The sequence below is a fragment of the Lepidochelys kempii genome, chromosome 9 (genome assembly GCF_965140285.1).
Source record: "Lepidochelys kempii isolate rLepKem1 chromosome 9, rLepKem1.hap1, whole genome shotgun sequence".
Classification (NCBI taxonomy): Eukaryota; Metazoa; Chordata; order Testudines; family Cheloniidae; genus Lepidochelys; species Lepidochelys kempii.
The window spans coordinates 47,768,914-47,783,317 of NC_136388.1; the positions used below are offsets into that span (position 1 = coordinate 47,768,914).

At 46.7% G+C, this 14,404-nt stretch overlaps 1 protein-coding gene across 3 annotated transcripts in view; it reads right to left on the reverse strand.

The window, feature by feature from the left end:
• Positions 1-14,404, reverse strand: part of INPP5D (inositol polyphosphate-5-phosphatase D) — a 79,459-nt gene that overhangs the window by 5,884 nt on the left and 59,171 nt on the right. For all 3 annotated transcript variants that reach the window (XM_073360194.2, XM_073360193.2, XM_073360192.2), the window contains 11 exons: positions 14,051-14,168; positions 13,049-13,145; positions 10,241-10,379; positions 9,446-9,554; positions 9,178-9,266; positions 8,825-8,906; positions 4,182-4,271; positions 3,915-4,028; positions 2,661-2,743; positions 1,570-1,657; positions 621-770 (listed from right to left, as the gene is read on the reverse strand). In XM_073360194.2, the coding sequence (XP_073216295.1) occupies positions 621-770; positions 1,570-1,657; positions 2,661-2,743; positions 3,915-4,028; positions 4,182-4,271; positions 8,825-8,906; positions 9,178-9,266; positions 9,446-9,554; positions 10,241-10,379; positions 13,049-13,145; positions 14,051-14,168 (1,159 nt within the window). The remainder of the gene's footprint in view (positions 1-620; positions 771-1,569; positions 1,658-2,660; positions 2,744-3,914; positions 4,029-4,181; positions 4,272-8,824; positions 8,907-9,177; positions 9,267-9,445; positions 9,555-10,240; positions 10,380-13,048; positions 13,146-14,050; positions 14,169-14,404) is intronic.

Here is a 14,404-nt window from a genome sequence, read left to right on the forward strand (position 1 = left end):
ATTTAATATATTTCTATCCTCTTTAGAGACTGCAGTAGCCACATTCTGGGCATGGCAGGCGTCCAGTTGTGCTGCAATACAGACATTCAAAGTGTAGTTTTTATTACTAATGAAAATACATGGTAACTTTTGTGGTCTGAAGCATGCTGCTGTGGGGTGAAGAGAACAATACCCAGCAAGCTAGAAAAGGAGGTTAATTTTCCTTTAGCTGAGCAGCTGCAGTTTGAGAGTCCTTAGTGCCCTTTCCCACGTACCCGCAGGTGTCTGGACCAGAAGCAAATCTGTCTCCCTGTTATGCAGCTATCACACGCGGAAAAGCAGTAATATAATTCAACAAAGTCTGCATTAGTGCAAGACAGGTAGAGGGCTCCCTCAGTCTGTTAATTCACATGCAGAAGGAAGAGGAGGACCTGACTGTGACGGCTGTGTTTTTCTGGAATTGCTCAAGTACAGTCCCTAGGAAGAGACTGATCATCTTTGGATCCCAAGGGCCACCACTGAAAGCTATTGGCTGCTATGAACTAAAAATAAGCTCCAGTTCTTTGACAGGAATCAGATCAGGCCCTTCTGGATAAGATCACAGTAATCTAGAGTGAGCCCTCCAAGGGCCAGGCTCTTACCATACAGTTTCTCTCTCTGCTTTCCTTGCGATGTCTGTAACTTGATTTCACCTTGGAAGACCCCTGTTCTCTCACCATGGTGCGTTAGCACAGTGTGGAAGGGGACTAGCGATTCTGTAGCTTCTATTCTCAGGGCAATGCAGCCCTCACCTAGAAGATAGGGAGGAAGCCTGGAGCTGAGAAATGACTAGCATCGTCTCTCTCTGTCACTTCAGTCATCTATTATCTCTGTACAAACAGAACAAAGGGACCTTCAAACGTGACTGGAAAGAGAATCTCTGCTTTAAATCATAATATGGATTGTGTGATATCTGCAAACTCAGGGGGGTAAGGAGCATTCACTTCCCTTTCTCAGGCACTCAATAAGGATTTGTACAGGACACTTCAGACACCATTAATGACTTTGGCTCTCTGAGCTTCCATTATTGTTCAGAACAGTTTGTGACCCTCATCTGAACTAAGTGGATGCCAACAGAGGGCCTCTCTCCAAGTCAGGACTGCACTCCTTTGGCTGAGCAGAGTGTGATAGTGAATTTGGCTGAGCATTGATAGTGAATTTCTCTCGGGCCCTGGAAAAAGTGGTCTCTTATCCATCAGATATGGAGTACGCAAGTGAAGCAGTATTTACTAGTCCTGGATAAAACCAATATGACAGAGAATGAGCTCAGCTCTAATCCCAGCAGGGCACATTTCCTTTAAATCCCTGTCATTTTCAGGCTGATCCAGTTTGCACAGATGATGTCTATAGTGCTGAGTCTTTTAATCCTCATTAGCACAGAATGTTGCACATGGCCTGCGTGTCATATGTATTAAGCTCTACATCAGAATACAGCACACCGTAACGCCTCCAGGCTGTAATAATTACTGCCATTCTCTCCCACTCTTCCGGTGATTTGGAACAATCTAAGGAGAGCTTGACTCATACCCTGCGTTAGAACTAGGCACTTACCATACGATTCATCACTGTCTGAAGACTTAATGCTAATCAGGATGTGCTGGTCCAGCAGGTACTCCGGGTCTGAAATAATCGGAGTCAGCTGCAAGGACAAGCCCACAGGGGTCAATACAGTGGAGAGGAAAGCACACAGAAATAAAGTTCGCCCTTTGTACCTGGGCCCAGACTGAGCAAGGCTCAACCAGACAGGGCCCTGATGATTCCTGCCAATTTAATGCACAACCCAGCCCTCTTCAATGATGTTTGAAGATGTAAGATTGAACACAAGCCATTTCTAAAGTACCCCCTTCCCAATCCCAGGGGGGAGGCTGCACATCAGACATTTACACCCAGCACCACTGCAGTACTTCCTTTTGACTGAAAATCCCCAGGCGGAAGTGATTCGGAGCCTAATTTCAATCTGCTCCACACTATGTGGCTTTCACTCTGTTCATTTACTTTAAGATCATGGGGGTTGCCCTCCAAGGCCCGGCAGAGCATTCCCCAAACTACCTGGCCAGGCCAGCCTTTCTGAACTCAGCTGTTCTCCTCTTGGATTATCCACAAGGGTAATTCAAGGCTCAGTCTTGCCCAGCCGAAAAGTGCCACGGCTGCAGCTTCTCCAGCCCCTGCCAGTGCAAGGAGCAGAGGAACAGCGACTAGCCCAAAAACTGAATTTGCGTCTCTGACAATAGCACAGAATACTAGTGCTCGCCCTTTGATGGTCCTTTTGACACAGGCTTGCCCTCTGGTTTAGAAACAGGCAAATATTTTCTACCATATGCACCTTATTTTTTTTAAGAGGCCATTTCCTCCCTGTGTTGGAAAGAGTTCCACATTGGAAGAGTGGCACATTTAACCTGCGCTGAACAAAGAAAGCACTTTCCCAATCCGAATGCCTGGGCCTTTTTCAGGGATACCAACAATCACCATGGACTAGCAGGACAAAGGAAACATGGAAACTGGTAATCTTCCTGCTGCTTTCCAGGACGGAGCCTAGCCCTTGAAACCAATTTTTATATGAACAAAAGGTTTGGTTGCTGTTTATCAAACATGCAGACAGAGGATTTCTCTGAAATGGGTGTGAAAAAATATTTTCCACTTACCTTAGGAAGGGCCTCAATGAACTTCACCACCAGTTCCCCTTCATTCCCATCCTCATTTTCCCCTTCCTGGCTCTTCACAAAGGCTGCAAAGAGTGATGCAAAAGGAAATCATTGGCCAGGCAAGAAAGAGACCCCCCCACAGCAAGAACTCAGTAGCAAAGATGCCTTCAGATGCTGGATCCCAAAAGGACCTGCTCTAATTTTTCCTCTTTGGGCACAAGATTTTGAAAGCTCTGGGTTGCTTGAGGGCTGGACCTTGAGGGAATGCTTCCCTAGTAAATTTTCAAATGACCTTACTGTGTAATCGTTAAGTGATTTTATTTTACAGTCAAACTTGGTATTAAAAGACTCAGTACAGGCATGGACAGGAAGGTAAGAACATGACAGCTCTTCTCACACCACTCAAGATAGCATACTTTTGAAATTCTAATTTAAGCCTGGTAATACGCTGTTTCCATAGAAATTTATGCAAATTTTGATGCAGCCAAAAAATAATCTTTTCTGGAACTGTCTTTGACACAGCTCTCTGACATGAGGATAATGTGATGAAGCATACAGCACAGGCATGCTGTCCCACTTACAAGACCGGCCCTGCGACGGGGAATAGCGTTAACAAACACAGCATGGGCGTGTGGTCTCACATTACATGCTCAGCTGAGACTACAACCTTGTAGCTGTGGAATACAGGATACAATTTTCAGCACTGAAATGCAGAACTATTCACAGAATCATCTCAGTGGAGTTCCTTTCACTTTCATTTGATCCTCCCATTTATTCTGTTGAAACCATAGGAACCAATTAATTAATTAATTAATTTTTACTGAGAGTAGCACAAATATTAGTCCCTTTATTCTGAAAGCATACGATTACTTACAGCAGCAGCATGATTGGAAATATAATCAATGGAGTGTTCGCTAAGCAAAGATTTTCCTATCTGACAAGCGAGAACACCAAAGTTCTCTTGTTAAGAGAGACGAGCAGATTTCCAAATAAGACTGAAGAAAGAGAACAAGGAAGATCCTTGTCGATAACACATTATTACAGCTATATGGCTGCATTGCTCAGATTTTGTCAGTAACAATATAGAGCGACATACAAATCACAACATACCCGTAACATCCCCCGCCCCCTCTCTGCAGTCACACTAATAACCTACACGGCCCGTTTATTTTGATCAAAGTGAGAGGAAGGGAGCTGATCAAAATAAGCAGAGAACGTTGTAAGGAACAGAGGAGGAGACAGGGAGAGTGTTACTTTCTAAGCAGCTGGAGTGGAACTCAATGTAGAATTTGGTCTGGGACTTGGTCTTCAGAGTGGCACAGCAGCGCAGGAATTCTATCTGCCCCTGGGACTCTGTGTACTTGGAATCTAGAAAAGGGAAGGACGCCCATTCAGTTCCAAAAGAACACTAACAATTGCACATTTTCAACAAGACTCTCTCGGAGCCACGTTTCTTGTTCAATGTATGCAACACATTTATATGAATCTACATATTTCTTGCATGCCCCTACCCTTACTAACCATTCTTTGAAACAAACTGTGAGGTGACCCCAACTTCAAATGTAGCAAAGACAGGGCTGTGGTCACTGGTCATGATGTCACTGGTGCAGCCTGCCAACGAGAGGGGAAAGGCAGTTAATGCCACGGGTTTCTGTTCTGACCCAAAGAGATGACTGTAATATAATCGTCATTCAGTAGCTTGCCAGAAAAACATAATTGTGTCACAGTTGTAACTGTCTCTTCTAATCTATGGTATTTCTAAGTCTCCTCATCTTGGAATCTAGGCACAGTTATGTAAACCAGTGGTGTGCAAACTGGGGGATGGGAGGGGCGGCGCAAGAGATTCCCTTGGGGAGCATGAAGAAATTGGGAAATATCTTGCAGGTTCCAGCGGGATAAAAATAGAGTGGGTATTGCAGGGGCGAGACAGGAGCAGGATTAAAAAAATAGTCCTCCTGCATTGCAAACAACATGAATGTCCCAGCCAGCAGCCACCGCTCTCCAGCCGCCCAGCTCTGAAGGCAGCGCCCCCACCAGCAGCAGGGCAGAAGTAAGAGTGGCAGTGCTGGTCAGCACTGTCCTGATAAAATGTGTGTTATACGATTTCCCTCCATGATGTTATTAACACACGTTCCAAACTCCACAGCCCTGCCCAAACTGAGGTTGGCAAACAGGTCTCTCCTAGACAAAGGAATGTGTGCTTGCCTTAATTTGCATTTAAGCAGTAAACAGAGTCATCAAGTGGGGATGGAAACAAAGAAAGCTCCACCGGGTGAGAAAAAGCCAGAAGGGAATATCCCTCTACATAGATTCTGTCTCCTAGTTCCCAGCTAGAAATGTTTTCAAGAGGGGGACTGAAATGATAAAAAGGAGGGGCAAACACCCCAAGGGACCTCTCTCTCTCCTCCTGCCCATTGCATTCACTGCACCTGACATGACAAAGGAAGCATTCGTTGGACTCTGGGTGAGCGGTCCTGACCTACAGGATTTGGTCAGTAAGATTGCTGAAAGCATGTGGTGAGAAACTTTGCCTGAATCTGATATAGTTTGTTATGTTAGGCATTAGTAAATGCTTTATCTTGAGTTTTCTTGTAACCATTTCTGAATTTTATGCCTCATTACTTCTACTTTCTTAAAATCTCTCTTCACAGTTTATAAATTATTTTACTGTTTTCTCTAATCTAGTGTGTTTAAATTGAAGTGTCTGAATAACTATTTGAGACAATGAGCTGGCGTATTATTCCCGTTAAGGAATAATGGACTTACAATATTTTGTATTGTCCAGGAGAGGATTGTGTAGGACAGGACATACATTTCTGGGGCGGAAATCTGGGACTGGGGGTGTGTTGGGGTATAACCTGCCATATAACCAAGTCTGGTGAGGGCCAGAGTGTAACCCCTGTATGGCTGGCAGGCTGTAGCTACACACAGATACCCAGGGTGTAGCCTGCATGCTGGAAGGCTCTTTGTGAGTGGACCTGGTGGAAGCTAGTTCATCAAGGCATTGTAAGACACCCAAAGTTGCAGGGCAGGGGTAACATAGCTGCTCATTAGTCTGGGTTGTACCCTGGTATATCACAGTATCCCTGGTTCATCTTTGCAATATAAGCAGCACACCTGAAGAGCAAATCTAATGAGGAAGAAAATGGTGTAGGAACACAGCTCTGTTATTCCCCATTAGAGAACAATTCATGGCAAGGGATTCAGAACCGGATGTACTACACCTGTCTATAGCTGAGGGATGTTGGCTTGATGTTCTTAGGTTACATTGACATCCAGCAAATACAGTAGATGGAACACAAGGGGCCCAGATGCCAATTTTTCCAAAGTAACTTCATTTCCCAAAGCCACACTCTGAATTATCTGCGTATAATTTGCCCTCATGGTCACACCAGCCCATTTTGTCAGATAAGATTTCTGAGCACACCTTCTTCTCATCTGCATGGTGGGCATATTAGCACTGTACTCAGATGGTTGCATCTGGGTGTGATCAATGAGACCCCAGTGCCCAATATCCAGGGGGTTTTAAGGGCTCTTCTGGGATGCTCTTCATTTCTCCCCATACCACAGTGAACCTTGTTCTAGCTAAGAAAGTGTAAAGGTAACTCTCTTGGAAGCCCATCAGCCCTACTGTTAGCATCAACTGAGGGAGGAATTCAAGAGTGATGTAAGGAACTCCCCTGCACTGGTGCGGGGGATGCTGGAGTTGAGCCTATTGAGTGGAAATACAACATGCTGGCAGCAGACACAAGATTGGGCTGACTAGTTTTTAATGACTTTTGGGAGACTCATGAAAGGTGCCAGATTGATAGCACTGGAAAGTGAACTCCTCTGCTGTCCACAGGACAGCCACAGCACGAGCAGAGGCAACGCAGGCTTCCCCACAAGCTAGTGGGTCAGATTCTCAGCTGCTGCAAATCACCATCATTCCACTAACTTCACTGGAGCAAGGCTGATTTCCCGAGGGGAGGATCTGGCCTCTGTATTTTAGCCAGGCTCTGGAAGCCCCACCTGTAGAGAAGAAAGGTAGTTCGGTCTTCAAGACCATTCAGTGGGTAGATTGCTGGGACTGCCAGTTGGGATGGGATTTACTCTTAAGTAGGTGCCCATCAAAGAATTGGATCAAGACAATCAACACATTTCACACTGCATTCTGTCCGGGTGGGCTTCTTTGCTGCAAACCAGTTCACTCAGACAATGCCCATAACGGTCTGGCATCAACAAGTATGGAGATCCTGCTGGTACCAGTGTTGAAAACCCTGGCTTGTTACTGCCAAGAGATTAAGGGTGTAGACTGGGATAAAATACAACATGGTTTCACAAGAGGTAGATTGTGTCAGACCAACCTGATCTCTTTCTTTGAGAAGATAACTGATTTTCCAGACAAAGAAAAGGTAATAGAACTAACCTACCTGGATTCAGTAAAGCATCTGATATAGTTCCACATGGGAAATTATTAGTTAAATTGGAGAAGATGGGGATTAATATGAGAATTCAAAGTTGGGGAAGGAACTGGTTAAAGGGAGGACTACAATGGGTCATGCTGAAAGATGAACTGTCAGGTTGGAGGGAAATTACTAGCCTTGGAACCAATCTTATTTAACATTTTCATTAATGACTATGGCAGAAAAAGTGGGAGTGTGCTAATAAAATCTGCAGATGACACAAAGATGGGAGGTATTGCCAATATTAAGGAGAGCTGCAATATCATACAAGATTTAGATGACCTTGAAAACTGGAGTAATAGAAATGTGATGAAATTTAATAGTGCAAAGTGCAAGGTCATGCACTTAGGGACTAAAAACATGAATTTTGCTATAAGCTGGGAATGTATCAGCTGGGAGCAAAAGAGGAGGAGAAAGACCTAGGTGTATTGATTGATGACAGGATGGTTATGAGTAACCAATGTGAAGTGGCTATGAAAAAGGCTAATGCAATCCTAGGATGCATCAGGTGAGGTATTTCCAGTAGAGACAGGGAAGAGTCAGGACCATTATACAAGGCCCTAGTGAGACCTCACCTGGAATACTGTGTGCAATTCTGGTCTCTCATGTTTAAGAAAGATGAATTCAAACTGGAACAAGTGCAGAGAAGGGCTACTAGCATGATAAGAGGAATGGAGACCCTACCTTATGAGAGGAGACTTAAGGAGTGTGGCTTGTTTAGCCTAACAAAACGAAGGCTGAGGATAGATATGATTACTCTCTATAAATACATCCAAGGGACAAACACCAGGGAAGGAGAGGAGTTATTTAAGTTAAGGGCCAATGTTGGCCCAAGAACAAATGGATATAAATTAGCCATCAATGAGTGTAGGCTTGGAATTAGATGAAGGTTTCTAACTACCAGAGGAGTGAAGTTCTGGATCAGCTTTCCAAGGGGAGTGGTGGGATCAAAAAAACCTAACTTGTTTTAAAACTGAGCTTGATAAATTTATTGAGGGGATGGTATGGGAGGTTGCCTACAATAGCACATAGCCCATTTGGAACTGGTAGTAGTAAACATCTCCAACTGCTGGAAATGGGACATTAGAGGGGAGAGCTCTGAGTTACTACAGAGAATTCTTTCCCAGGTGTCTGGCTGATGGGTCTCACCCACAAGCTCATGGTCTAACTGATCCCCATATTTGGGGTCAGGAAGGAATTTCCCCTAGGTCAGATTGGCAGAGACCCTGAGGGTTTTTCACCTTCCTCTGCAGTATGGGGCATGGGTCATTTGCTGGTTTGAACTACGGTAAATGCTGGATTCTCTGTAACTTGAAGTCTTTATTGCAGGAGTGGGTGGGTGAGGTTCTGTGGCCTGCAATGGACCGGAGGTCAGACTAGATGATCATGATGGTCTCTTCTGGCCTTAAAGTCTATGAGCTAGATGGTGTCATAACAAACCGTACAGTGTGGCCATAAGCTGGAAAAGAGACTAAAACCAAGGAAGGAGCATTTGTGCTGCAGCCATCTCAACTGTATTCTGCATATAAATGTATAACAGACTTCATTTTCCAGCTGTATACTGTGATAATCGAAGAGACATAACTCCAAATTGCATGGTTTATCATGTCTCTTCTGTGCTGAGAGCCTGGCAGTGCAAGGAGATCCTACAGATGCCCCTGTGAATCATTTCTGTTTCAGACCAATTGCTCTGCTATCTACAATCTGTTATCTACCCACCATAGGATTGACACACCACGTGCACCATGGGGTATGATTTCCAAAGCACTCGATCACACCAGGACGGCAAATTGAATTTCATCTGCAAACCAAAGGAGAACTGAGGTCAAGAAGAAGGGAAAGGACAAGTTCTTCTTAAGAAGAGGAGAGAGATCACTTGCCAAAGGGCTGTGTGCTTGTTCCAAATTATTGTTGTCCATTATTTGGCTCCTTTCAAAACAATATAAATTTTAATCCTAATTTGTGCAGGAAGTGGAGAGCGATTTTTAGGTCACTTTTCTCTCTGGATGCTATTTTCCCTACACTAGCATATATTTTTGAATGGAGAGGATTATATTTTAGTTACCACCTACCCCTGTTGCTTTCTGCTTGGTGTATGCATACTTCTCCCGGGTATTTCTTTCGAAACGGTAAGTTGGAGCAAAAGTGATCTCTTCTTCCTCTGGAACAGAGAGACAGCTGGTTATTGTTCTGACTTTAGGAAAGCTCTAGGCCAGGTAAGAAGCTCAATACTCCCCCGTCTCATCCTTGTAACATTGCTCTGGCAGAAAGAGTCTTTGATTGGCCACAGAAACATTAGGAGAAGGGTAGCGTTAGGAGTAGAAGACTTCAGAAACTTACCAAATTGCAGAAACACCTTTTGATCCTTTTTCTCCATTAGAAGCTGGTCAAAACCCAGCAACTCTGGATACTGCTGCTGTTTGATCTTCTGGATAATATTCTCTGCTTCCTGGAAACAAGGAAATGTCAGAGTTGCAGAAATGCACTCCACCTTCTTACAAACACTCCCTTGCTAGTGAGCAGGCTATAACATGGGACATTTGTCCATCAAACGACCAACAAACAAAATATGAATGTATACCTGACCACCCGATTCCCATCAGCACCAGACATTCCTACAGTATCACCAAGTCTCGGGCCCATCAAGGATCTACCAAAGTTTTTATAAGGCTTGCCTGTTTCCTAAGTATCTGAACACCTGTTCTGACTAGGTCTAGGCCATTACAGAACAAATTGAGGGGCATAATGAATGAGCAGAAGGGTGTTCTGGTCATGGCATTCTCTCTTGTTGGCAGCAGGCTTGGTGCTGTTTTGGGAATGGTTATCATTGGAGAGAACTGGAGAATGACGTTATGCCAGCTGGCATCATTAGTAGGCCAATGGCTCATTAATCTCTGGAGAGGGGATATGGTGACAACTTCAGCTTTCTTCCAGTGTCTCTCTAATGTCTTTTTGCAAGGGGCCGTTAGTTGGGGGCCCCTTCTCCCACCCTTTCCCAGCTCTCACTCTCTTTTCCATGTCCCTCTAGATCAGAAGTTGACAACACCTTTAACACAATTGAAGGCACCGTCTGCCCCTTCAGGAATTCTTGTCTCTGCTTTTCTGAATAGAAAGGAATCAAGAGGGGCTGCTAACCGTTGTAGGCAGTTCCACGCGGTAGTTCAAGTCTCCCAGCCAGAAGACATGAGTAAAGCGGTGAGTGATGTTAAACGGACTCAGTTTCTTATCTCCCAGTGTCAGGAAGCGCAGAATGTTCACGTAGTTCTGGTTTCGCCTAAGAAAACAAGAGAGGGCTGCCTGCCGTACCCTGTGGCCATTGGGTGCCTCAGTGCTAGGGGCGGACAGAGACTGCCGCTTTCGCATGCTGGAGCCAGTCAGACTCAAAATACAGGAAAGATCTGGTTTTTAGCCATCGTTCTTTACACAACCCCACACTTCCACTTCACATAGACCCTGGTGACAGCTACGTAGCCCCTGAATGCTCAGGGATGCCCCGGTCAGGGAATTTGGGCACTGGCAACGGAAGAAGTTACCAGTAATTAGTGCATTATCACTGCACCTTCCTTGGGAAAGGGAAACAAACTATAAAAAGAAACCAGGACTGTGCTGCTTCAGCAGTCAGAGACCCATCGCCAGGTGAGGGAGAATGCCCCCGGCGCAGGCACTCTAGGACAACAGCGCACTGCACCGGCAACCTCAGCAAGTCCTGGAGTAGGGGCAGGAGTGGACTTCATGCCATATGCGGCTATGGTGATTCTCAGGCGCTGCATGGTAGCCTGCTGGGGGAGGCACAATCATTTAGAGCAGCTCCTGACTGCTCCATTTTGTGCTGGAGGCTGTTTCTGTTTCCAGAGAAGCCTAAAATCAAAGGGGTGCAAAAGCTAGTCGAATGCCACTCTTGATCCCTCCGCAAGGCTGTGCGTTTCTGTGCTGTGCTTCCTGGCGGCCAGATACAGAATCTTACCCATCATTTTTAAACAAGACAAGAAATAAGAAGGTGCTTGGCTAGATTCTGGCAGCCACTCCAGACACTTGGAAATTTCCTTAATGGCAAGTGAAGCCCCGGCTGGCAGAGTTCCTGAACAGCAATTCTATGCCACCCCCTTGCTCGACCTAGACCTGATGCAGGGCATGTTCCCAGGAGAGCGGCAGCATGACCAACACATCTCTTCATCCCAGCTACCCTTAGCTGCCCAAATGGCTTCTTCAGGCTTCTCCAATTTACTCCAGGGACGGACAGGCCCCAGGGCTACAAAGCCACAGTCCCTTGGCTGTTGCGCGGCATACTGCTTGCCCAGACCGAAGGCTCCATTTCTCTTTGTTGATAATGTAACAGGTTGGGGAATGGGATTACCTACCAGAGACACATTTCTCTGCTCCACACTCGACCCCGTTGGGGCATCCTCTCCCACTGTTCCTTGCGACGTCCCTCAGCCTGGGAGTACTGGCCCATGATGATACCATTAGCGTACCTCCACTCTTCACCCTCCCGGCCCTCTCTCAGTGTACCTCGGCCCACAAAGGAGACAGTGCCTCCTGCTGGCACTAGGGAAATATTTTCACTCTCCACATTGTGCTTGTGCAGAAAAACCTCCCAATTTCTCTCTAGACAGTGCAAATCATCAAGCTGTTTCCACGACATACAGTGGCAGCTCCTCAGGCTAGGCCAAGTGGGCCATGCCTACACTGCTTTGGGTAAAATATGTGGGATATCTCTCCACAGCTCTGAGAACATCTTTCTATTTCCTCTGCCCACTTGCAGATGCCAGCAGCTTCCACTTCTGGTAAAGCCGGGTTTACTGACCAAATGATAATGCACTGACCAGTGTTCCCTCTAACTTTTCCCATCCACGTGTGGAATGAATTCTGTTATTGCACCAATATGTGATACATCACCTCCATATTGGTGCACATAACAAAATTCATGTGGCGGGATGGGGCCAAGGGGTTTGGAGTGTGGGAGGGAACTCATGGCAGGGGCAAAGGGTTGGGGTGTGGGAGGGTGAGGGCCACCCGCTGGGGGTGTGGGATCTGGGGTGCGGGTGGGGATGAGGAGTTTGGGGTGCAGTGGTGCTCCCCGGGACTACGGTGTGGAGAGAGAACTCCCTCCAGCTCTCTCTACCTGCAGTGGCACCTGGGCTGGGGGGGAAAGGCACCTCTCCCACAGCTGTGGCAGGTCAGGGCCGGCTGAGTTGGGGCCAGGGGAGGAGTGCCTGTCCCCGGCCATGGCAAGTTCAGATCAGGGCCAGGGGAGGGGGTGCCTGTCCCCCAGCTGCGGCAGGTTTGGGGCCGGGCTGGGTTGGGACTGGGGGCTGCAGCAGGTCCAGGGCTTGGGGAGAGGCATCTCTCCATGCCACAGCCCTGAGCGCCTGTGCGGTGCTTAATAAGCAGCTGCGTGGCCACGCAGCTTAGAGGGAACTTAGGCACTGACTGGGGTACTCAGCAGCTTCTAGTCTGGTGAGCCAAAGCCGCATTCACAGTGAACATATAATAGATTTTAAGGCCAGAAGGGACCCTGGTGATCATTTAATCTGACCTCCTCCATAGCACAGGCCAGAGAACATCACCCAGCAATTCCTAACATAAGAACAGCCAGACTGGATCAGACCAATAGTCCATCTAGCCCAGTACCCTGTTTCTGACAGTGGTTGGTGCCATGTGCTCCAGAGGGAATGAACAGAACAGGGCAATTAGTGAGTGATCCATCCCCTGTTGTGCAGTCCCATCTTCTGGCAGTCAGAGGTTTAGGGACACCCAGAGCATGGGGCTGCATCCATGACCAATTTGGCTAATAGCCACAGATGGACCTATCCTCCATGAACTTATCTCATTCTTTTTTGAGCCAGTTATACTTTTAGCTTTCACAATATCCCCTGGAAATGAGTTCCACAGGTTGACCGTGGACATCAACACCTGCACTTGAAAGACAATGACATATTTCACCTGTGTTTCTTTTCACTTCCTGAAGTCAAATGGCTGTTAACAAACCCTAAGGAGGTTCCATTAAACATGAATGATACTCCCACAGCTCCTTTATTGCCTGGGAAAAACAAGAGGCAAAAACCATCAAGAAATCAATCCACCTCCAGGCTGAGCAGTAGAAAGATAATAAAGAACATGACACTTCTGAAGTGAAATGGGGGATGGGGTAGAGGGAGAGGGAGAGGCAGACTTAATCAGTGCAGGAAGAATTATCATGTATAGAAAAATGTTCAGGGAAAGTTTTTCGGAAGAAGGCAAAATAAATAAATTTTAAGAAAGCTAATTTAATTTCCATCTGCAACCCGGAAAGGGGAATCCCTCCCACTCAGGCTGAAGTCTTTACTGGGGAAATTTATGAGCCCAGGATTGAGTAGAAAGACAATTTCCCCCTCCCACCACCCACCCCCAGGTAAAGTGGTGTCCATGTTGGTGGAGGCAAGTCTATCTAAGCAGGGCTAGGATTCACAGTGCCAACTCCATGGGTGCTCCATGGGTGCTCCAGAAAAAAATTAGCGGGTGCTTAGCACCCACTGGCAGCCAAGCTTCCTCCCCCAGTGCCTCTCGCCCACCAGCAGCCCTACTGATCAAGTCCTCCCCCACCCCCAGCCCCTTCTGCTTCCTGCGATCAGCTGTTCCACAGCGTACAGAAGGCGCTGGGAGGGAGGGAGGGAGGGGGAGGAGCAGGGACGGGGCACACAGAGGCAGGGAAGAGGCAGGGGGCGGGAAGAGGAGGGGTGGGACTTGGAGGAAGGGGTGGAGTGGGGGTGGGGCCTTGGACAGAGCTGGGGGTTGAGAGGACGTCAGGGTGCCTATGCTGGGATTCATATATGCCTGGTTGGGGAAGACCAGGGTCACTTCAGCATGACGCAAAGTAACCTTTCTGAGAGAGAACTGTTCATTTCAAGAGTCCCCGTGGGCACAGAGTGGATGACGCTCTGATTAGATTTGCTTCTGTCTCCTTACCCAGCGTGTTTGCGATTCCTGTCTTCACGTTGTCTGTGCAGATGTGACTTATCCGGTTCTCATGTTCTGGCTTGGCCAGAACGACAATCCTGATGTTCCAGAGTGTATGGATTGCTATCTGTCAGGGGATGGGAAACTGATGGTTATATCATGGCACAGAGACACCGGACACATCTGGTGTGTCCAAGGCTTTCCCAACCTACTTGGACTCACTGACTCAGATTTTTCTTTGAGCGATGGACCCATGTTCTTAGATTGTGTGGGTGGGGAGAACATGCGCAATTCCAAGCATGCAGATATGCTCACATTAATCCCTAGATCACCTTGGTTACACAAAAGACAACTTTATTTGTT